The 25,721-nt window shown below is 38.4% G+C and overlaps 1 protein-coding gene across 1 annotated transcript; it reads left to right on the forward strand.

The window, feature by feature from the left end:
* The first annotated feature begins 1,913 nt into the window (after positions 1–1,913).
* Positions 1,914–3,595, forward strand: LOC110454337. The gene is made up of 4 exons (XM_021503796.1): positions 1,914–2,081; positions 2,238–2,334; positions 2,686–2,821; positions 3,303–3,595. The coding sequence occupies exons 1-4, from the start codon at positions 1,999–2,001 to the stop codon at positions 3,593–3,595; spliced, it is 609 nt and encodes a 202-aa protein (XP_021359471.1). The 5' UTR covers positions 1,914–1,998.
* The last annotated feature ends 22,126 nt before the right edge of the window (positions 3,596–25,721 follow it).

The raw sequence follows: 25,721 nt of genomic DNA on the forward strand, positions 1-25,721 counted from the left end.
AGAAAGATGTGGTTCTACCCCACTTATATTATGTATATAAAAGTTATACTAGCTTGATGTTGTACACCTCTTGTTGTTCCTTTCAAAACCTTCCTTCGTATACGTTGGAGATTTTTCATTGAACATTTTAAAAACATGGTTTAATCTCAGTTGAACCACTCTATTACTTACATTCAATCTAAATCCAGAATGAAACCAACAACCTTGTTTTGTGTAACTTGAAGTTTGTGTTTAAGATTTTTGGAGATACCCTCGTACCAAGATGAACAAGCATATAGTCAAAATGACATTGGATAAGTGCCGAGCAGATCATAGTGTTTTCTTGATGGCAGAGATAGACTTTTTCTGTATGTATGCACTGAGTTAGATTAGCTTAGTCCTTGGTACATGTTTGTGATTTCTTTCGGTTTTAAAGGTATCTCATTTGCCTAAAAGTCAATTCTTTGCATCCCTATATGATTTTTTTTTTTTTTTAAATGGAATAAAGTTGACGAACGACAGACGCTTCGCCCTTGCAAAAGTTCACCAGTCCTTCGGACAGGGACAAGTTCGGCTCCGTAATTTAAGTCTGGCAACCCATGATATTGGGAGGATATGGAAAAGAAAAACTCAATTACAAAAATTAGTAAAATGAAGAAAGTTACTTTTGGGAGGATAGAAAGAAAATCATGACCTAAACTCTTTCTAGTTTTGCGAACTTTCTGTAAACCGAATTGTTACTTATTTATGTTATATACGTATACTTTAACACACCGACAGCTTCACATAATATTATACATGAATCCTAGCATTCACTTTCGTATTGCTGTGATATACGATTTTGTTTTAAATATCTTTGTGGGGCAGGTTCGGCCCAAAATACCGGGGCAAGTTCGGCCCATGCAACACATAAAAAACGTGAATTTGGCAGGGAAATATGACGTGGCATGCTTTATGGTTCCAACGTTGGCCAATGTGTTTGCCCTTTTGCTATTATTTTATGAAAGGCATGGGATTTCACTTCCAAATAGTTAATAAACACATAATTTTCGACAAATGCCATGACTGCTCCGAACGACGAAAAGAAAATGGACCGAACTTGTTAAATAATTGAATCAGCGTAGGAAATTCCCGACATGCAATTGCTGTTTCCGCTGTCACGGCTTCCTCGGTTACTTTATTGAGAACGTCTTTTTTGTCTTTTTGGGGGGTAACTACATATATATTTGTGAAATTCAAATGTGCTACTGTTTTGATTTCAATTTACGCATGGGTTAGGCACGCTGCGCAAGACCTGTGTCGCCTGTCCAGATTTCAACTCCTAATAGATCAATATTTTAGGAAACACATATTTGATCCCGGCTACATCGTAGAAGTACATGTACTCTATTTTCGTTATGTCTTCAATTTCGGACGGAAACACATACCGTGGGCCCGTATTTATGAAACTGTTCTCGTGCTCAAGCATGGATTTTATGCTCAAGCCTAATCTCTTGTTCTGGTTATAGATTAATATAAGAAATCTTATTTTATGACTGTTTTGGAACAAAATTAAAGGCCTATACTCTTTCTAAATTTTAATTTGATTTTTTGATCGTTTGACATGACTTATAGCGAGTTACAGGAAAGCTGGTTTGAGCACATCGTCCATGCATGCTTGAGAACGGACCCAAGTGTCGCTTTTCATATGTTCGAATTTTAGTGGAATTCTAATGTAAACATATTCTGTCGCTATTAGTCCCGAATTCGACTCCTACTGGAAGCACTCACTGTCACTAATCCAGGGTTCGATTCATAACAGAAAACATTTTGATACCATAAACATTGTCACCAACGTGTAACCGCTTGCACTTATTATAGGTAAAAGACAATAGCATGACGTCATGATCGGTAAAAATAAAGATACCCACTTGTGACGTCACATACTTGTTGCTAAGCTGCTTAGCAATCGGCGAAGGCGGAGATGATCAGTCTCTCCTCTGATATTTACTTCTTTTGTTTAAATCTTCGATTACCACAATGAATATCAGGTTATTCTTGGTATTTGTGGTAACGCTGTGCGCTATGCATCAAGGGCCTGCTGTATATCGGGACCTTACGTGGTAAGTTTGGACCAGACATGGTATACTTTTACTTGACATCGCGCAAAAATCTTGCGGAGCTCTAATGAACGTCAATAACTTTTTCAAGTTTAAGAAGGTGTTGCCATTGAATATTTAGAAATATTTACTCTTAACTTTATAATTTTAACTCTGTAGCGTGGAGCCCGAGCCAGGATATGCCAAAAGATTGTTTTATTATTTCACCGCAAGTGAAATTAAGAAAGTCTGTCCAACGGTTACCGATCTGACATGGGTAAGGATTACATAGTTTTTAATGTTAATGACTGTCATGAAAACGTCAACAGTTTTTATTTTACTAATAGTAAAGTAAGCTTATGCTTGTGATAAAGGTTAACTGATTCTACTTCTCATCAATTTATTAAAAACCTTATATATTTTACGCGTGTGCATTTCGTTTCGTAAGGGTTTCTTGTGTGTATTTCGCAATATTATTAGCCACCAGCTATGCTTTGTCAGCGTCCAGTTTTGACAAAACGGATTTCTTCTCCATTGTCCATATCTTAGGAATTTGCGGGTCTTGAACATTAAATGTTTGTATTATAGAATATATCCTTGAAAATCATTATGATTTGATTTATTTTAGCGAATTGGAAATGAAGTATTCTATAATCTGCTGTGTGTGCTTCTTACCCTGCTGTTGGGCTATGGGCCGTCAATTGGAAAAATCGTCAAAGAGAAATGGTCAGCCGCTGTGTCAATGTTCCGAGAATGGAGAGCTCGTAAGTAACCAGCGAAGGTTAAAATATTGAATAAAGCAGCCCTTCTAATGAATTATAGTTTTCTCACTTTCAGTTCTAGTGTTCTGTTTATCTTGTAATTAAGACGTTTTCGAAAAATAATATACCTTTTTTAAACCTAGTGTTTTAATAACTACCTTAACGCCCCACCTTGCGGTTGATACACGTTTGCTAGCTTATATTAAAGCGAATTGTTTGGTAACGAACAGTGTAATTGTGATCTTGATAGACTTTAATCTCAGAGAAGCTCTTTGGTCATGCTTAAAGAACGGGAACCACTTTCTATAAGCCTTGTAATTTGTCAGATTTGTGTGTCTGGAACCAGTCAGATAGGTATCTGTTAGTCCCGGTTCCGTTCTGCTTACATCTCAGGATGCATAGAAAGTAATGTTTTGTGTTTCGTAAACTTAAACCCTGGATTTCAAAAGAAATATCTTGGCGTATTAAATATTTGTTTGTGCAGGCCCTTCCCTCTGCCGTCACTGCGGTACTGCCCCGTGTCAGGTTAAAAGGATATCCTTGTGGAAGCCCTCCGGTACTCGTAAGAAAGACGAGGCGAATTTTGCAAAAAGGTCAAACGCCATGATGTTGTTTTACTATGGACTAGAGTGGTCCGTAGTACTGACCAAAGAGCTGCCATGGAATGACCTGTACTTGAAGAGGAAGTTCGTCCAGCATTTTGAGGAGGAGCATATGGTATTGTTCCCAGTGTGCATCCAGCGTCAGATCAACTACTGGTACCCTGTCCCTTGCTAGGTATGTACTCTGTCCCTCAACTGGTACTATGTCCCTCGGTTGATTGGTGTTATATCCGTCTCTAGACCCCTTCCTGAATTGGTACTATGTCCCTCCCTATGTATTCCGTCCCTTAATAAGTTGGTACCATGTCCCTGCTAAGTACCCTGTCCCTCGCTAGGAACACTCTCACTCACCATGTCCTATGTCCCTTGATAGGTCGGTACTTTTCCTCTCTAGGTACCAGGTCCCTCCCTAGGTTCTCTATCCCTAGCTAGGAACACTCTCACTCACTATGTTCTATGTCCCTTGATAGGTCGGTAGTCTTCCTCTCTAGGTACCATGTCTCTATCCCTCGCTAGGAACACTCTCACTCACCATTTCCTATGACCCTTGATAGGTCGGTACTTTTCCTCCCTAGGTACCATGTCCCTCCCTAGTTTCTCTGTCCCTCGCTAGGAACACTCTCACTCACTATGTCCTATGTCCCTTGATAGGTCGGTACTCTTCCTACCTAGGTACCATGTCCTTCCCTAGGTTCTCTATCCCTCGCTAGGAACACTCTCACTCACTATGTCCTATGTTCCTTGATAGGTCGGTAGGCTTCCTCTCTAGGTACCATGTCCCTCCCTAGGTTCTCCGTCCCTCGCTAGGAACACTGTCACTGACTAGGTTCTTTGTCCCTTGATAGGTCGGTACTTTTCCTCTCTAGGTACCATGTCCCTCCCTAGGTTCTCCGTCCCTCGCTAGGAACACTGTCACTGACTAGGTTCTTTGTCCCTTGATAGGTCGGTACCCTTCCTCTCTAGGTACCATGTCCCTCCCTGGGTTCTCTATCCCTCGCTAGGAACACTCTCACTCACTATGTCCTATGCCCCTTGATAGGTCGGTACTCTTCCTCTCTAGGTACCAGGTCCTTCCCTAGGTTCTCTATCCCTCGCTAGGAACACTCTCACTCATTATGTCCTATGTCCGTTGATAGGTCGGTACTCTTCCTCTCTAGGTACCAGGTCCTTCCCTAGGTTCTCTATCCCTCGCTAGGAACACTGTCACTCACTATGTCCCTTGATAGGTCGGTAGTCTTCCTCTCTAGGTACCATGTCCCTCCCTAGGTTCTCTATCCCTCGCTAGGAACACTGTCACTCACTATGTCCCTTGATAGGTCGGTAGTCTTCCTCTCTAGGTACCATGTCTCGATCCCTCGCTAGGAACACTCTCACTCACTATGTCCTATGCCCCTTGATAGGTCGGTACTCTTCCTCTCTAGGTACCATGTCCTTCCCTAGGTTCTCTATCCCTCGCTAGGAACACTGTCACTCACTATGTCCCTTGATAGGTCGGTAGTCTTCCTCTCTAGGTACCATGTCTCTATCCCTCGCTAGGAACACTCTCACTCCCTATGTCCTATGTTCCTTGATAGGTCGGTAGGCTTCCTCTCTAGGTACCATGTCCCTCCCTAGGTTCTCTTTCCCTCGCTAGGAACACTGTCACTCACTATGTCCCTTGATAGGTCGGTAGTCTTCCTCTCTAGGTACCATGTCTCGATCCCTCGCTAGGAACACTCTCACTCACTATGTCCCTTGATAGGTCGGTAGTCTTCCTCTCTAGGTACCATGTCCCTCCCTAGGTTCTCTGTCCCTCGCTAGGAATACTCTCACTCACTATGTCCTATGTCCCTTGATAGGTCGGGACTTTTCCTCTTTAGGTACCATGTCCCTCCCTAGGTTCTCTATCCCTCGCTAGGAACACTCTCACTCACTATGTCCCTTGATAGGTCGGTAGTCTTCCTCTCTAGGTACCATGTCTCTATCCCTCGCTAGGAACACTCTCACTCACGATGTCCTATGTCCCTTGATAGGTCGGTACTCTTCCTCTCTAGGTACCAGGTCCTTCCCTAGGTTCTCTATCCCTCGCTAGGAACACTCTCACTCATTATGTCCTATGTCCGTTGATAGGTCGGTACTCTTCCTCTCTAGGTACCATGTCCCTCCCTAGGTTCTCTATCCCTCGCTAGGAACACTCTCACTCACTATGTCCTATGTCCCTTGATAGGTCGGTACTCTCCCTCTCTAGGTACCATGTCCCTCCCTAGGTTTCCTGTCCCTCGCTAGGAACACTGTCACTGACTAGGTCGTTTGTCCCTTGCTACGTAGGTACCATATCCCTCGCGACGTTGGTGCTGTATATCCCTCTCTAGGTACCATGTCCATCGCTAAGTTGGTACTATATCCCTCTCTAGGTACCATGTCCCTCCCTTAGTTGGTACTATATCCCTGTCTAGCATGTCCCTTTCTAAGTTGGTACTATATCCCTCTTTAGGTACCTTGTCCATCGCTAAGTTGGTACTATATATCCTTCACTAGTTATTTTTTCCTGACTAGTTAGTTTTACCTTGTCCTCGCTAGGTTGGCTCCTCCCGAAAATAAAAAAAATAAATAAAAGGGATAGATTGTTTTGATTTTGAATAATCAATTTCATAAATTTTTAATATTCAATTACTTTTCCTTAATGCCAAAACTACCATGCATGACAACATATTCTGCAGTGGAGAACGGATAGATTGTGCATGACGTTTTCATGAAAGTTATTTATTGATTTCATTGCAGATTCGTTTCGCTGTTCAAAGAGAAGCAAGTGGATTGCAGTCGGTGATTGAGTAGAAGTTTGAGATTGACGTCAGTTTTTTTGGGTCACAATCCGATCCGATTGGAATGGTGTTTGGCCAATGTTATATTGTACCTTATATTTGTTATATTGAATTGTAACTCTATGGATCTTGACCACTAGTGGTTTCGTGAAGAACGGAACTGATACCTGATGAATTAGCCATTATAACTTAGCTAGTATTGTCCAACAGTGATCCACTTGATAATTTTCAATGGTGTTTGTTTGATTAGTCAGTTGCTAACATGTTTCTATTGGCCATTAGGTGATTTGAGTAATTGTGAAGCTGGGAAGTTGACTAAGTAGCATTGGTCAGTTCGAAGTCGGTTCGCCTGATGTAGATGTTTCCGGTATTTATTACATTATCAAGTTAGAACGATGTCGATCTTAACTGTTTCATAAGTGTTTTGAGAAAGTTTGTGAAATACTCAACGTATAGGTCAGCTCAAACCACCAGTGGTTCCACGCTGGTTGTGGCTATCATTTCGAAAGGTTCTACCTCTGACACATCTTGAAAGCTATCGCTCTCTCGTACATTTATGCTATGCTTAGTATTTTGGCTTGAGTCTGATGGTGTTGTCGTGGTCAGTTATACACTCGGTCAAACTGACCAACAGGTTCTGTAAAATTACCAACATGCATAATTCTGTTCATTTTGTACTGGTCAGTTTTGCTTTTGCGAATTTGTATAGTAACAATCATGTGATCAATAACATTCTTCAAATTGATTTTCGTCTTCATGTTTTTTGTAACCATCGTTTTAAACATGTCATAGGTTCGCAAAAACGTATGAAATGTCATGCATTGAGGTGGGACTTTGCTCATATTGCCGATACCTCCGCCTGTATTAATGAAACCGTTATCATGCTCAAGAATGGATTCTGTGCTCAAACCAACCCAGCTGTTACTCACTTAAATAATGTGACACGCTCAAAAAGTCAAATGTTAACATTGAAAATACACTTCGGCTTTAAGACTCCATAATTCTTCCAAATCATTGACAAAGTGTTTATTTCACATTTATCACTAGAACAAGATATTGGGCTTGAGCACAGAATCTGAGTTTGAGCATGAGAACGTTTCCGTGAATACGACACCTTGATTTACGGACATCCTCTAAATTCTTCATGTGTCATGGTATATTTTTAAAGAAGCTGATTTATTGGTCTATATCTCCGTATTTTACGGATACACTGTCATATTTGGCTATATATATACATACATGTACAATGTACATTATATAAAAAGTAAAAATAATCAACCACACCGTCACGTCCTTAGCACTTTCATCTCATCAAAGAGATTCTTCATGTTTATCTTGCCACACTATTTCAGAAAGATGTACTCCCAAGATTAAAAAAACCCGAAAATCAAAGAAAACAGAAACGAAAGGAGACATATGAAATGAAATTAAATTAGATTCGATTAAATTTCGTCTAGCATTGAATAGTTTATTACAAAATGTAAAAAATACAAACATCTACATTTAGAGAGAAGATTTAATCTTACTTATTTCAGAACTAAAACTCAATGAAGTGGACAAACTTATATAACAATGGATGTCTGTTGGAACGACTAAACTGTCACAGCTCGTTTGTTTATATTTGCAAGATGAGGAGGGAGGCTTTGGAAGAGCGTTGCACGTACCTTGTCCACTATAAATAGAACATGCACGTACATATTTACTGCCAAAATATTATTATATTATAGCCTTTGGCTGAGGTCGATAAATCCAGGTATTGACCGAAGTTAAAGGCTACAATTGTTTTATTATTTTACAAAATAGTAATGTAAGCAATCGAAGAAAAAAAGACTCGGAAGCGTGACGGTGCATTGTTTGGAGACACGTCATTATTCTATATTTAGAAATACCCAGTCATTTAACAAAAATCACGCGCTCCAAGTCAATATCGGTTTTTATCGGTGGACACGTGATGCACTCCTGCCCAATCACTTGTCGAGAATAATATGAAAAAATAATAATATTCAATTATAGCCTTTGGCTGAGGTCGATACCTGGATTTATCAACCCGAGAAAAGATATATTGACCGAGGACGCAGTCCGAGGTTAATATATCTATTCTCGGGTCGATAAATCCGGGTATTGACCGAAGTTAAAGGCTACAATTGTTTTATTATTTTACAAAACAGTAATGTAAGCACTCTCAAAAAAAAAACACAACAAAAAAGCTTCGGAAGTGGGACGGTGTACTGTTTGGAGACACGTCATAGTTCTATTTTTAGAAACACCCAGTCCTTTAACAAAAATCACGCGCTCCAAGTCAATATCGGTTTTTTATCGGTGGACACGTGATGCACTCCTGGCCAATCACTTGTCGAGAATATTTGTTTTTTAATAAACATGATTATTAACCAAGTGAAAAGTGAAAAATGAGAGAGTATCAAGTTATCTTGTCATTTCGGTTAAATGTTTCTTTCGAGTTCTGAGAAACTTTAAACGATTTTTAAATATCGAACAGTTATAGTTGTTTCTGTTCAAATCTTTCAACCAAGTTCTTGTCTGCTGTCGAATGCTGACGAACGTTTGAAGGGAGATTACTCGTACCATACACATTGTTGTGTTGTTAAGATTTTTAATCATCACGTTAAAAGAAAATGAGGCAAAATATCCGTCACACATTATGACATCTTCTGTGCACCCCATTAATATATCATTACAAAAGAGATGGCTCATGGTTAGGCATTAAATTAGTTTCAGACAAAACTGTTAAATCCATAGGTTGTGAGACCAGGTCTACCACCCATTCAAAACTAGTCAGTCCTACCGTTATGTTGTCGCGTGATCAAAAAGATCAATGATTTATAGAAACCTGTAACAGGTTCAAGAATAGCAAAGTTGTAATATTCGCAATTCGGTGCGTTGCGGTGCGGTGGGGTGCGGTACTCATCAACACCAACGCACAGGGCGGCGTAGATTTACATCGTACAGTCAAGCAGGAACCGTCGGCACTTTCCTTAAACGTGAAAATACGTTTACGGAAATGCCGACTGTTCCCGATTGATCGTACGATGTGAATAACACAATGTATACCGTGGCAACCACCACGAAATTTACCCGTACTTACTTTGTCAAATAGACTCCGTTTAACATAGTTTTCCAGCGTTTTAAAAGAAAATGTAAATGCGTATATATATGTAAAAAATATCCAATATATACATATTTATACAAAGACTTAGATTAGATGCTATCTAAGTCCGTGATATATATAACCGCGAAGAATCAATCCGCTCTTGAATTATTTCTTTGTTTTTATTTCTATTTTCAAACATTCAAATTTCGAACAACCATAATTCTATAAAATGCACCACAACATGAGCTTTTTATGTAATTTCTCTTTTAATAAGGCGTTTAACGGGTATTTCACAATTCACAATGGTGACAATAGTACATATGTAGTTTAACATAGAGGTTTAAAAGAAAAAAAAGACCACCCACGGAACGTCGGCATGACGATTTACCATCGAAGACAAATTGTTATCTAATAAATACAGCAAAACCTCGATATAATGCCCTCGTTTTAGCTGCCATCTCATTTACAACCAACGTTTTTCAATGACCTTTTTTCTGATAATTTCTTTATACTTTCCCTCAATATATTGTCAAACCTCTTTATAACGCCAATTTCTGTGAAAAAATGTCATTATAACGAGGTTTTACTGCAGTTAATTAATTAAGGCATGACACATTCAAATCTTTTTTTTTTTTACACTAAAAGAATATCGACCGCCGCGGAGGTTATGGTATGATACATAATTAAAGGCGAACGATAGAGATCGGATACTTGAATCTTTTTATTTTTTTAATATGATGGTTCTTATCATTGTATGACGTATCTGTATATCCTTATATGAAAACACATGTCCGTGCTCAATACTTACACAAATTTCGATTGACTTCAGTCTCCCTCATTGAGCTGTATCAGATTGTAAGTATAAATCATCTCATTTTGCTTGTATACACTATGTCTGTACCAAACTGTAATAACGCAATTGCAGATTGCCTAGAACAAGGATCATGTCATTCACCTTTTTAGCGATTAAGCTATAAACTGTAAAGAAATGTCTGTTTTCTAGTTTTTTTAGTTACTGAATCTGACGAGTAAGGAAACCATTTTAGTGTTCATACCTATAGTCTCTGTACACAATTACAAATAATGCATACTTGTAGATTGTCTGGTCTAAGCTGTTGTGTATTCACATGTTTTTAAAGCGACTAAGCTATAAACTTTAGAGGAATGTCTATTTCTAGTGTTTTGATTTACTGAATCTGACGTAACGAGGAAGGAGAAATAATTTCAGGATTTTAAGACATAATTTTCTTACATATATAAGATGTGTTCGTAGTCTTTTCGACGTTTTGTATTAATGTGATTTTTACTGTTAGTTTTTAAGTTGTTCATATTGTTGCGTCGTCTCGTAGTATTTTATTTCATTAAATGGATGTAAGATCAGATTGAGACAAAAAAAACACCCACACACAGTAGAATATCAAATTGTAAACAAAAACACGAACCATCGATAAAACTTGGGCAAAATATGAACAAGGAAAGATGTACATGGAGCCAATCGACAAAGTACATGTAAAAGGAGAATGGAACTAGGATCCGTATTTATGAAACCATTCTCATGATCAAGCCTTATTTCTTGTTCCGATTATAAATTAATACTAAAATCTTATTTGTCAATGACCTGGAGACAATTTGAAGAGACTTAAAGCCGAATACTGTTTTCAGTGTTCACACTAGAGTTTTTAATCATTTGACATAATAAAAGTGAGATACAGGAAAGGTGGTTTGAGCACAGAATCAATACTTTAGCAATGAGAACGGTTTCATTAATACGGGTATCGGTTTTTATATTTTGTAGCATTCTGTTTGGTCACATAAGAAATAGACATGTCATAATGCCGCTGGATGATTTTCATGAGGACACCAGCGTTAATATCACAGTGGATAGCGCACTTGCCTTTCACTAAGGCGGCCGGGGTTCGATTCCCCGATCGGACGTGAAAAGGTAGGGGTCACCTGCCCGACAACGTGGGTTTTTTCCGGGTACTCCGGTTTCCTCCCACACTAAGACAGCCCCTCCCCCCATTGGATATGACTTATCATGAAAATATTATTTTTGAATGTTTAATCCTAAAACTGCAGTAGTATGGGATGGAATAAAAAAATAATGTTTTAATAATTGATGAGATGTTTAAAAAAGATTATGTTAAAATTAGCTTAAATGTACTTTCAATATATCTGCTTGAGCATGAGAACGGTTTCATGAATACGAATTCTCTTTGTACTATTTCAAGGGTTTCTATATAAGTCATATCCAGGGACCTCAATATAACGAAGGTCTTCAGATTAGGTATTCCCAAATGCAGAATCTCTTTCCTTTATGCCAGTATAATAAATATTTATTAAACATTTCATTTGCAGTTATAGGGATATAGAGACGCAATGTATTGGCTTGAGAATTGGGTTAATATTCTTTTGGTGTGTATGGCAGTCGGTGGGGGAGGCCTGGTTTTGCTGATATGCTGTTGTTGTTTATGTTGTTTCCGTAGAAGAGACAACACCACAATAGTTATGCCACAACAAGCGGCCGCCAATACCATTGTGACTAACAACAACAACACCAGCAACAACACAGCGAGTAAGTGATTCTATTCCTCTTCGTCATCCTCGCATCATCGATATCCTGGGATAACTCTCACTTACGCTCTATGTACCCATGGACGTCACTTACGCTCTCTGTACCCATGGACTTCACCTACGCTCTCTGTACCCCTTGACGTCACTTACGCTCTCTGTACCCCTTGACGTCACTTACGCTCTCTGTACCCCTTGACGTCACCTACGCTCTCTGTACCCCTTGGCGTCACTAGCAAAATTGAAGGTACAAAGACAGCCGTTTGATTGGTATATGGTATAAAATCTGACCAACCGCTAGGCTGATACCTGTCATTTGAAGATTACAAAGGGTCGACACCCGACTTCAGAGTCAGTCAATTTTTACCGTTACGTGACCGCGAGATGTGAACATCAAAGGATTGAACTAGTCTTCCTGCCTCATCAACAAGGTGGCTTACACTGAACCTTCAATTTTGCTATGACATATTCCAGGGATGCAAAGAGGGTAAGTGAGCGTATCGAGGATGCCTTTCATTTCAATTTATTGGCCATTTAGGGGAGACCGGGGCAAGTTCGGCCCATGCAACACGTAAGAAGTCGTGTATTGGCGGGAAAATCTGACGTCGCATGCTTTATTACCTCATTGTCGCATAGACGTGTCACTTTCCTTTTGATCTAGCTATGGTATAACCAACTTATTTTACACAGTTTTACTAATCCCATATGGTATTAGTGAGGCTCCTCCCCTATACTGAATACAATAGAATTCTCCATTCACATTGGTCAGCCAATGAAAGTGTACAGTGGCCAATTAGTGATGTTAATAGGATATCGACACCGTGGGAAATAAATAAAAATACAAATACAGGAAGTTCAAACACATTTTATTAAGCAACATTGTTGGAAACAATTCAACAAATTTCGCCTTTACAGACAGGTTCCACGGTCGATCTTTTTTCCGTTTTGTAAGTTAAAGTCTTAGCATAAACTGGTACCAGTCGGTCTTGTAATTAAAAGACACGTGGCAATTGTGAAACACATTTCTGGACATATTAGAAATACAGCAAATGGAACTTGGTCCTTTTCTGTAGGCATGTTAATATTCACATTAGTAGGCTTAGTATCTGAATTACCATTTTTACATGTAGCGCCCTCAATTTTTACCATTTTCTCCTTCGGAAGGTCCAATAATTTGCTCACTTCTAACAGCGGTGCAGCACACAGTCTCTTGAAGCTTGAACTGCTGTGCTCCTGTGACCAGTTCTGGACATTATCAAATGTTCAAATGTTCTCTTAAAATTTTTACGTGACACTTTATGCGACAAGTCGGTTACATCATAGGCCTCGCAATATGTCAGTTATCGTACTCGAGGGGCGGAGCTTACATCTCTCGCGCTACGCGCTCGAGAAGTAGCTCCGCCCCTCTCGTACAATAACTAACATATTGCTCGGTTCCTATGATATAACCAATATTAATCATGCTGATGCAAACGTGCGCCGATCTTACACCAGACTGCCCGTCCAAACTTGCCCCAAGGCGGGGCACGTTCGGAAATAATACTTCAAATACGGACGTGTTTGCCCCTTTGTTATCATTTTATGAAAGGCATGGAATTTCTTTTCCAAATAGTATATAATTATACACACGAATTTTAGCGAATGCCATACAGCCCAGAACAATGTAATATAAGTGCTGAAATTGATGTCTCTGATGAACTAAGAAAAAAAAATACAAGAGAAAACTTAGTTGTCTGCAAATACGTATTTAAAAAACCCATTGATTAATCTAGAGCAAAGGATGTACAAAGAAAGATTTACGAGGAGACCCTATATATAAATACAACGGTGAAGGATAATAAGTAATGGTGTTTAGTTCTCCTGTTTCATCGACGATAAACGCCGTGACATCTAAGCTAAACCAAAGCAGGAACACTTATAAACAAACAACAGTCAAAGTAAGGAAAATATGTCTCAGCTACAATTCATGAAATCAAGTTACCTGTATAAATGTTCATTTCAGTGCAAGGGATGGCGTCGCAACTAAATCCTGGATATCATCCATCAACCGGATGTCTTCCTTCTGTTGGTTACACATGTACACCTACAGATGGACAGCCATATCCGGCTGGACACCCACCTCCTTTTGGAAACCCACTTCAGACTGGACATCCTCCTCCGACTGGACACCCATCTCAGGCTGGACATACACTTCTGGCTCGACACCAACCTCCGGCTGGACACCCACCTCCTGCTGGAAACCCACCTCAGACTGGACACCAACTTCCGGCTGGACACCCACCACAGACTGGACACCCACCACAGACTGGACATCCACTTCCGGTTGGACACATACCTCCTGCTGGAAACCCACTTCAGACTGGACATCCACCTCTGGCTGGACATCCACCTCTGGCTGGTCATCGACCTCAGACTGGACAGCCACTTCCGGCTGGACACCCACCTCTTTCTGGACAACCTCTTCTAGTTAGAAACCGCCTCCCGGCTGAACACCATTTTCCGTTTGGATATCAATCTTATTTGACAAACACACTTTTTGATGGAAAACAGCAACCTCCTGCCTACACCCCTTACGCTGAGCACCAACCGGCTGGATTTCCATCTCCCATCGGACATCCACTTCCTTCTAAAACACTTTTTACAGATTGTCTTCCAGCGTACACACCCTCCGCTCCTCCGTGTGAGGATCAACCTCTATTTGGGGATAATCTTACTAGTGGGGAGAAGTTGGATGATGACATGCATATTCCAGCATTAAAGAATTATCGTTAACCCGACATTGTAAAACACAAGAACATAATTGAAAGGTAGTTCGGGGGAGGGGGNTCCGTCTCATTGTGTTTCTCGTTTTTATCGAAAGGAAAAAGAAAATATTTCCAAGTCGCCTACAAGATTCACATTGAAACCGGATGTCGACGTCTCTGTCTTTGACGTAGTGTTACCGGAAAGGGACAATGCGGTCTTTTTTTCTTCTGGGAATTCCCGAGGAGCGACTTTTTTTTGTTAAATTAGGATGTAATTCTTGACCGTGGCGTCTGTTTAAATAGAGAGACATTTTTTTCTGACATTGACAATTTGTAAATTGTTTGCAGATTTTCAAAACTCGAAAATTCGCATATAAACATAAGAGCAGATGCAAAACAAAATATGGCGGGGGTAGGGGAAGGAGAGATATCTTTCTATATGATCATTATTTCTAAATTATATTTTAGATAAACAGTGTACATGTACTATGATAGAAATGTGAGCATGAATTCAAATTATGATTTTGAAAAAATAAATGTTTAAAAGATCTTCATTGTTAACGTATCATCAGTGTTATCTTCATTAACCCTTTCAACACTGTAGACCTTAATGGACTCATCCAGATCAATTTATGGTCGAATTTATTAAAGTTACATAGGGGTGGAAGGGTTAAGAATCATTTCTACTCATTTCAAAATGTCATTGCTCTATATCACATTTTTTCATTGTTAGATTAACAGGGCAGATTAATTCAGGATCCCCGAACCACTGTCTAACGTTATAAATATGCATTGGAAACTTTCATTATACTGTCGCTCAAACCAACCGAGCTACACCTGGTCAAACACAATTGGCTTAGTCAAGCTTCACTTATATCCTAAACGAAATTAAGGGGAAGAATGTGTATATATGAAAAATTGAGTGGAATTTTCTACAGTTTTTCGTCTTGCAGTACGGGGAGACTGGCGCTTGGTAAGCCATGCTATGAAATTAAGGGGGGATATTGGGGTACTGTATTAAGGATTATTTTATTGGATTTTCCATTGTTTTCAAATGATATCTCAATGACGTATGAAATGCACAAGAAAGGCTTACTGAACAGAATTCCGGTAGTACGCAATGTGAATGGTTCTACGTAGACTTACGAGGATTAAGGATAGCTCTCAACAGTCTGTGTCCACAACTCTTAAATATTTCTTACAAATAGGCGCTACACACACATCGCTTATCCCTACCTCATCAGAACGAAACGATCTATTATCAGTAATGAACACGGGACAGCGAATTATGAGCTTCTTTAAGTCAGGATAAACATATTAATCTGGTACTGCAAGGTAAGAACCACCAGTAAACACCGTATAAAACAACAGAAATAGTTACCTACCACAATACAGCAAGGGAATTCACAAACTGTTGTATTCCGTCTTTGCGTATTGCAGAGTTATCTTCTCTTCTTGATTGTTACGTCATTGGTTTGTGAGAGTAAAGTCATTAATTTTTGAGAAAACGACGTAATTTTCTCGCACAAACCAATGACGTAGCAATCAATACCTGCTCACAAGAGAAGATAACTGCAATACGCAAAGACGGAATATGGCAACAAAACCATTAAGCCGTTAGCATGCTAACTACTGAAGTATATCCTAATAACTGTTAGACATGGCGATAATTAAAAGAAACTGGTCCGAACACTCTTGTAAAGAAGAGCATAAAGGCCATAAACAAAATGTTGTCGCGTTACATGTACTAACTTGAAAACTCGACTTTCTAAGTCAAAATTTCGAGACAATAAATCGAAAGTTCAAGTTAATGACTCGAAATTTCGAGAAATGACTTAATAAGTCGAAATTTCGAGATAATAACACGTCACTTCTATTCACTAACTCGAGTTTTCTACCTGGCCCTAATGCCCTTCCGAACTCTTGACACAAGAAAATCAATGTTTCCTTACAACCTTTCATGTTTCATTCACCTAATTACTTAAACAATGTATCAAGATAGTCAAATACACTATCCACATACAGTGAATTTAATGGATTTGCCGGAGCGCTTCAGGATAAAAAAAATTCTGATAACAAACGATGAATACTTGGTCTGCGAATTCAAAAGTACAATTTGCATTAATGACAAACAGTAACAAGTACTAATTGTAATGGGGGACCATTACAGAAGTCTGCTGCTTCATTGACGGTTACCGCCCCATCAAGTCTACGTTTCATCTGAATTAATTCGTTATTTCGTTATCAAATACCCCCGCAATGTACCAAATAAGTGAAAAAACCAGTAATGTTTCCGAAGATGATGTGAGTGAACAATCGGGAACCGTCGACACTTTCCGTCTTTATTTACTCGTTTTCGGAAAGTGCCGCCAGTGTGTGGCTGCCAGTTTTAGTATTGTTTATTTTTGCGAGTTATGTCCCCTCTATTAAGAATTCAAGTGTAAGTCAACTTATTCCGAATGTGCTTGTGAACAGTGTCGATTTTTAACTGTAAGTTGACTGTACTGTCAATTTTAATGTTTCTAACATGATGTCAAGATTTGATTTGACCTTTACACTTCTAAAGATATGTTTGAATGCTTAAGTGTAATTAATGCTAAACCTGCGAAAAAGCGTTTTGTAAACATTTTTTATATACATTAAAAAAGCATTACAATAACAAATTACATAGCAAAGCAAAATGCTTAATATAGAAGCTGTCGATTTATTTCAGCGCACGCATGATGGCATCGGCGCGTGAATTTTGGCGCAAAATGTCGGGGAAAGATGCTGAACAGGTCGGACGAGATTGAAAAATCTAGCACGGAGAATGAGATAGCCAGGGCCCGTATTCATGAAACTGTTTACATGCTAAAGAATGGATTCCGTTCTCAATATACAATTGTTTCATAGGTACTGGGGGAACAGTCAAATCATTGACCCGAGGTAGCAGGGAAGACCTAGGGAACTGTTGTCAAAAGGCGCTGAATGATGATATTAAGCATGTTACATGATGGGATGAAGGGCAAGGTTATTCATTTTAACAATCTTGTTGTTTGTTCAAATGAAAAACCTTGACCTTATTTCAAGGTCACAGAGGTCAAATATGTTTGAAACCTTTAAGTGACTTCTTCCGAAAAAAATTAAAGGTGCAGGATGATGCTATTTAGCCTGTTACACGAGTGAATGAAAGGCTACCAAGTTTGGTCAAATGAATGAACTTGACTTGTATTCAAGGTCACAGGGGTCAAATATGTTTAAAACTTTAAACAACTTCTTCTGAATATCTATAAGGCCTAGAATGTTAATATCTGGCCAGTAGCATGCTAGGATAAAGGGCTATCAAGCTTTTTTATTTGATTAAATGACCTAATCTCAATAAACAAAATGTCTAGGGTGGTTGTTATTTTGCAAGATGAAGGGCTTTACAGTTTGTTCAACGTAATGACCTTATTCGACTTTCCAGGTCACAGGGATCAAATGTTTTAAAATCTTTAACAGGTTCTTTTGAATGACTTTTAGTCTTTAGTCTTAAATACTGATATTTTGCCTGTAGATTTATTCTAGATAACTTTTAAGGTTACAAGTGTGATATTAATACCAGGTGATCGATGCAGGCCTATCGGGCCTCTTGTTTTAATCCGCTTTAAACAAAAGGGTGTTAAATGAAAAGTTGAAGCGGCGGGCATATGGACTGACATACCCGTCTCTTATAACGAACTACTAATGTATAATTTCCTTTGCAATTCGTGCATTTGTTTCCATCTCTAAGGACCAATCATTTAGGACTCTTGATAAAGAAAAAATAGAGAAACGAGTTCAAATCATATCTAGAGATATTTTCATAAAAATACGCAACAGTATATGTGGGATTTTTGACGCAACGTCCTTCTCCAAAAGACGCCGAATGCTCATAATCAACGTTTGTTGACAATTTTCTCGCATGGTTAATATTTTATTTTAGTCGTAAAAGGTGCGCGCACTTTGGCTTTCGTGGTATTATTTAAATCTTTTTACTAAACAAGCACAATTTTAATACTAAGATTGTGTTGCCCTTTTTTTTTGTCTTTTTAACAAGCAGACACCTTTGGAAAATTGATATTGCGTTACAGAACACATGTTTTGATACTTTACTCAAATTGAAATGGTTATCGTTTCTTTACAAACACTGTAAGCACATCATCCATTTTTATATTTGGTTTTATATGTGAACACTTGCAATTTAAAGAAATATAAAAAAAGACTTATTTGCTTTTAAAACAAATACATATCAATACTTGTATAAACTGAGAGTCATTACATCTATCTTACATGTAAAAGCAACCATCTTGCAGCGGCAGTTCTTGTTCCATTGCTTTTAAAAAATCAATGACACACTTTTCCAAAAGAATCTCGTTATTGATTCACTATAGAGTACAGTACAGTACAGAATTCACGCGAACTACTTAGACACACCGCCGCTAAATTGATCGCCCTTCATTTGTATTATATATTGTATATTTTGTAAATAATTAAACGTTGCAATTAATTCATTTTTCTGTTGTTTATGTTGACACACTTGTGTACAGATCGTATGCAAAATACTGCTTTTTTTGTATTAAAAATATGACATGCCGACCCTGTATAAACCGGACACCTGTGTAAACTGGCCAAATAGTTTGGTCCCAGTGACATCCGGTTTAGACAGGTTATATTATTACCCGACTCTCTTATGTCACCGTGACCAAATATATGATTAATTAGTTTTAGTCTTATTCCTATTTAATGGATAGGTTTTAAGATCTGGTACTGATTTCTCTAAACATTTGTCGGATTCTATTTTAATGGGACATCATTGTCCTGAATGCCATCATATTTTCAACTTAACCTAATTTACGACAGAACTGTTAAATATCGTTTTTCAAATCTTCAATATTTGCTTTAGGTATAGGACAACATTTTAAACCTTTTCTTTAGGTTTGGTTTGGTTTAGTATTGTTTAACGTCCTATCAACAGCTACATTAATGGTCATTTAAGGACGGCCTCCCCTGTGTGCAAGATACATGCATGTAATGTATGCGTGTGTGTTTTTGGAGGCTGCGATATGTTCGTGTTTATCTCCTTGTAATTCGTTTTAGGTAATATATTCAATAAACCATCTTTACTCACAGATTGATCCTTTCTTTAAAATCCCCTGACTTCATCGTTTGTAGCGCATTTGTCTAAACAGACTTCTGTCCGATATATGTTGTTCCCGTGGATAAAAACCGGAAGGGACGCAGTCGGTCATTCTACGATCACGTGGTCTTAAATGTTACATTCTACTCGACGGTGTCAGTGTTTTCTTGTCAGTATGTTAAGGCCTGACTGGCGTGTTTATATGCTGCTTTTCGTAAACGTAGTTGGTGACATGACAGCTTCTGAATAGGTGGTATATTTGGACTCAACAGTCGCCAGTACCTGCTCTTAAGGAGGTAATAGTGTTTGTGGTTTAATTTACGTGGTGGCTATCATTAAGTTTTTTCCCTTTCGGTGACGAAGACCTCTTCACCAACATTTTCCGCATACTCCGCATATACCACTTTTGCTTAGCTGACCATATCTCTCCTGACTTGTTTTCTTGAATGTAACACTCTTTATTCCTAATATCAATTTATAAAACCACAATGTATGGATCAATTTGCCGTCGAATTCAATATCTATTTTAAGATTGAGTCTTCCTGATCCTGATTTTAAGTTCAAAACGTTGAACTGCCGTATCTTTTTGAATTTTACAATCTGCGTCATTTTCCCCAGGAAAGTACCTCGGACGAACCTCTCTTGGACGAATGATCTTCGAGTTTCCCGACTATCGTCCGTAAATTGCAGTTGTGTAGGTATTTTCAAAATGGTCCTAAAAGGTCTGTTTCCGCTGGTTTTAAATATTTTTCCAAGTATTATCAATTGATTTCTAAACCTGTTTTGCTGCGTATTGTATTGGCGTGCCATCTTCATTTGGTGTTTTGAGTCTGAAAATCTTCATTTTTGGTGACAGATTAATTTCGTTTTAATATCAACAAAGTTTAATATAATGTCCTCAATAGCCGAATGTACAAAGGATGGCTTTTAAGCTATTTCTTCGATTTTCCTCTCATCTTTAGGGGTTACATATTATATATATGCACACAAGAAGAATACATTTCACGGTGGTATATCTTTACTCGAAATAGGGGTTCATAAGAAATCTACAACAAATTAATACACATTGTCATGTCTGTTTCTTTCAGTAAATATTTCTACCCAAGCAATTACCTCAGCTAAATTCTATGAACACTATACTACAATTCGGTTAATCCTCCAGTGCAATGGGCGCTGTGTCTTTACTTTGTACCTCATTCTAAAATATACCGTATTTATCTTGTTCTGTCTTTCCCCATAGCTTACCTTACTTTTATTTCTTTGATTTGAATTTCAGTAGGCTTTTTAATGCCGAATTTAGCTGTCTGTTCATCATTGCAACCATGATAGGATTTAAAGCAACGGACGAACATCCTACTGTGCTCAATACAAGTAATACACATACTAAAGTGTCTGACAAAGATGTCTGTCCACTGATTCTGTTACAAACTACAAACACCGGTAGGGGGAGCCAGCAACCCATGAAAGTTCCAATTAAAATAGCGATTTTCTTTGAAGTCCTCAGTTCCAGCCGTCTTCGACCTTTGCTGCGGTTCCGTGAGGTCATCAGACACACGGCGCCTACAACATGTTCATTGTTTGTCCTAGCGATTCGTTCCGTTCCGTCCATCCCCACAACTTTTATGGTCTTAGATGAAGACGATGCAATATCTGGTAAAGAAGCGCTTTGCACATTTTTACGCACACATCCGTTAGAATTATTGCCAGCCGACACTGTTAAATCACAAGATGATAATGAGGTAGCGTTTTGTTTATGTTTCTCTACGAGTAGTGTCCCATCATGCTTCATTCTGTCATCCTGACCTTTGTTATGTATATCATCCGAAAATGCTGTGCATTCAAGACTGGTCTGTTTTAGGGACATACTTTTCCCGCATGGCACCCGTGTAAATGTTGATTCGGCAGTATTCTTGGATATATAGGAAATATCATTTGCTGAATTTCCATACTTATTTTTCATTTCATGGGGCGACACTTTCGATGTTTTTGTGTTTTTGTATTTAGTCATGACATCTGAGTGTTTAAAAAGTGCTTTCAAAATGAGAGAGTAAAATATTGTTATGACACAAATCAATGTAAATCCGAGGGGAGTTATCAAACATGTATCGTAATCCGTCCAGGTGAGAACTCCATGAGTAATGGAACAAGGCACATAAAGTGTACTGTCGGTTAACATCAAAGCAGAAATAATTCCCAAAAACAAGGCTATCGTCCATGACAAAATTACTAGGACAGCCGAACACTTTTTAATTCCAGTTTTATTAAATGGGTAAACTACGGCTTGATATCGCTCAAAACTAGCCGTAGCGAGCATAAATAACTGTAGCGTATCCCAGACCGTCCTGAAAAACGTGCCAGATCTGCATAATATCCATGTTGAAGAGTCTAGAGAATGCCCAAAATACAGCACAATTCGAATCGGCAATAGACATACACAACCTATTAAATTGGCTATGCACGAACTCACAACATTCACATACAGATAAGTATGAAGATGCCGATTTAAATAAATACACAAAAGGAGACAAGTGTTTGAAATCATCCCAATAATAATGATCACAATCATGCTCACCTCATACAATATAATCACCACATCCACAGCAGACGGATACGTTGAATGAAATGAACTGTCATTACCAGTGCCATTGTTTACAAAGTCCATCTCTGTGTATTGGTCGATGACAAAGCATCTCTGTGTACTGTCCCACAGAGCGTCAATAATACATAGCTGTACAACAGGGACCTGGTAATTTGTTACAGGGATATTTGGACCTAACCTAGGGTGTTTAGAATTATTTTACACGTGTTAGTGTTAGGGGTTTAGATCAATTTTGGTGAAAATGATAACAAAACACGAGAAGGGAGGAAAGCTCTCGATGTCGTAAAAAACACACAAAAAAAACCCCGCAGTCATCGAGACTTTTCGTATACAAATGTATTCAAAGCGTTGACGTCAGACATGAGCCGAACCATGTCATGATGATTGGCTGGCTTTTTTAGGGACAAAATGGCCGCGCTTCCAGCCATTCACACCGCGGGTTTCGGCACGTGGCTGACGTCAATACTATGTTGCTCTATGACTGCGAAAAACTTTGGAACTCGAAAATGGCGTGTGTTTTTTGAGGAAACGGAAATCATGTCTACGGAACGAAAATACCTTTTAGGTGAATATAGGACGATTTTAAAAGAAAGATTATCTATCTTTCTAAAAGGACTAAGCACATTTTTGTATATTAACTAGAAGTGTGGTTTTTGAAGCAATACAGTTAGGTGGGGTCGATTTAGAACACCAAGAGCTTTCCTCCTTCTCGTATATTTTCTCATCATTGGTGGTGGCATTTTTACCGAAAATTGATCGGAACCCCTCAAAATAGCTCTTAACATCCTAGCTTAGGTCCAAATATAGCTGTTACAATTTAGGTCCCTGAGAGCTGCACAATATATTTAATATGGATTTCTTGCAAGAAATTGAAAACGTTATACATGCAGTACGGTGAAAAAACTCTTTCATAAATTCAGTAATACATTTATTTAAATATCATGTTGTATAGGTGGTATCATTCAGACGTTTTACAAAGAAATCACACCGACTAGATCAAATAGGGACCTGAGACTTTGCTACACAACATACATGTAACTATGTTCGGCTTGAGTGATACTATAGATCAATTATCAATTAAAAAAAAACATTTCAAAGGATGGTATAATTCTAGTAGTAGGATGGTATATTTTAAAAGGGTGGAAAGCATTTTATGTCCACAAATCGACCTCAACGCACTTCCTTGTATCAAAAAGCACATGCACAATATACTAATGTTTCGTTCCGTTGGAAACATTAATCCCGTTTCTTTCGCATCACCATGTGCCCATGTGAACTCTTTTTTGCAAACATGTTTTTCATTCATCCAAAGGCACACTTGTTCTTGAGCTTGACGCCAGGCTCACGCAAACACCTGCAGTGTCGTTGGTTGGCTATAACTTGAATCAAGGGATATTCTCGATTATATATGTATTTCATTTTAGCCCTCACAAAATTTTGGCCGTATGCCACATGTCAAAAGCTTATCTAGCCTTCACCTGATTTTCAGTGATACAAACTACTTGATTTCATGTTCATTATAACGAAACATTGTTGTTAAGCTGATGTTAATAAATCAATGAGTCGGTTGAGAGCCTTATGAATAAATACACAGGTAATACGGTTCACGGGGTCATGGGAAGGTTTGTAAAAGAAATCAGTCCATCTTATCAGTGGTAACAAGCTGTTGTTTTAATCCGAGGAGGTTTGATTGAGTTGATTTGTCGACACCAGGAGCTTTCTACCCTTCTAGTTTTGTACCGTGATAAGCGTGTTTTTTTTTATCGGGAGTTTATCTGAACCCTCAAAACGTCTAATTCCGTCTTTGAGGATTGCAAAGTTATCTTCTCTTTGGAGCAGGTATTGATTGTTACGTCATTGGTCTGTGTAAGAAAATTACGTCGTTTTCTCAAAAATTGATGACGCTACCCTCACAAACAAGTGACGAAACAATCAATACCTGCTCCCAAGAGAAGATAACTCTGCAATACGCAAAGACGGAATATTACCCTGAACAGTTAAGATCCAAACAAAGCTCATGTAACTAATTCTCGGGTCCCTGTGCTAAGTTAAAAGGACAATTTATGGCTTCTGCAACCAACAAAACGCATCTTGCTTCATTAGAGACGAAAATCAATGTAGTAGGAATAGGCTGGCCAGGTGTGGAGCGGTAATACATTAACAGTGAGAACAATAGCTAACAAATATCGATAGACATTGTACGTGCTTAGAAAGTGCGTAGTAAATAGATATATGATACTGGCGCTCCTTACCACATAAGTCATCTTTTTGTAATATATTTTGACCTTTTTGAAATGCTTTCTAGCAGACTTTCATTATTAGGTGAAACTTGGTTTATTAACAATTCTTAATGGGTTTTTTTATGTTGGCTCTAGGTTGGGTATTTCTAAAAGCCTGTTTTCAGCAGCGTCGATCAAAATCTCAACTTATCAACAGTATCGTCGCTAAAATCTACTGTTCTAATGTCCAGTGTCACGCAAACTACTAAACACTATTGTCTAGATACATGTGGGTCTTACAGATACAAATTGACCAGCATTTTCATTTTCATCGTTATTCCATCTCTTGGGCTTTGCCAAGAATAATAAAACATATTACCTGTTAATGTCGCTCAGTTACCTGAAACTTTTTGTATTCGCACCGTTTAGTTTGAAATACTATTCAATGCTGCTTTAGTCTACAACTATCCCTTCCGGAGCCTGAAATAAATATGACTTCTTCACTCATAAAGCTACGGTTAAAAGCTTCCGCTTACCATGTAGTCCGACTTAACAAAGAAGAAAACGTATTTCTCATTGTGGTTTATACTTTATTTATATTATCAGGAAACTACCAACATCAACACAATCTACACGTGTATAACAACAAAATAAAATATTCATAATGAGGATTGGATTACTTGCGTTAGCGAGCGGTCGAGTACATCGCTGTGTGAAAACGAGATAGAAAAATCAGACACGGTGTATCACGTGGAATATCTCTGTCTGAGGTGCGAGAAACTGTGATTTTCAGAATATCAAATAGGCTATTGCTTCTTCCGTTACGACTTATCTTACGCAAATGAATTTCCTCTACAATTACATCTGAACTTTCAAAATTGTGATCAACGACAACTTTGAAATTTAGAGAATCAGACGTTATACGGTCAAAAGCGCATGAGTGTATCTTTAATTATCAATGATCTTCCAAAAGAGTACTTTGAATTGACAGGTGGTACTTAAATGTTACCAAAAAATAAATAACCATCAAAGTTAAAATCAGACTTGAATAATTTAGACGTTTTTGACAACAAATTATGGATGCTCACTATTTTCAAATGTTAATGAATTGATATTCACCT

The sequence above is a fragment of the Mizuhopecten yessoensis genome, unplaced genomic scaffold (assembly GCF_002113885.1).
Source record: "Mizuhopecten yessoensis strain PY_sf001 unplaced genomic scaffold, ASM211388v2 scaffold917, whole genome shotgun sequence".
Classification (NCBI taxonomy): Eukaryota; Metazoa; Mollusca; class Bivalvia; order Pectinida; family Pectinidae; genus Mizuhopecten; species Mizuhopecten yessoensis.

Excerpts from the sequence above, each read along its gene's own strand:
- LOC110454337 (XM_021503796.1), top strand. The coding sequence starts at position 1,999 with ATGAATATCAGGTTATTCTTGGTATTTGTGGTAACGCTGTGCGCTATG. Across the intron at positions 2,082-2,237 it reads GTATATCGGGACCTTACGTG|CGTGGAGCCCGAGCCAGGAT; the intron begins GTAAGTTTGGAC and ends TTAACTCTGTAG. Across the intron at positions 2,335-2,685 it reads CGGTTACCGATCTGACATGG|CGAATTGGAAATGAAGTATT; the intron begins GTAAGGATTACA and ends GATTTATTTTAG.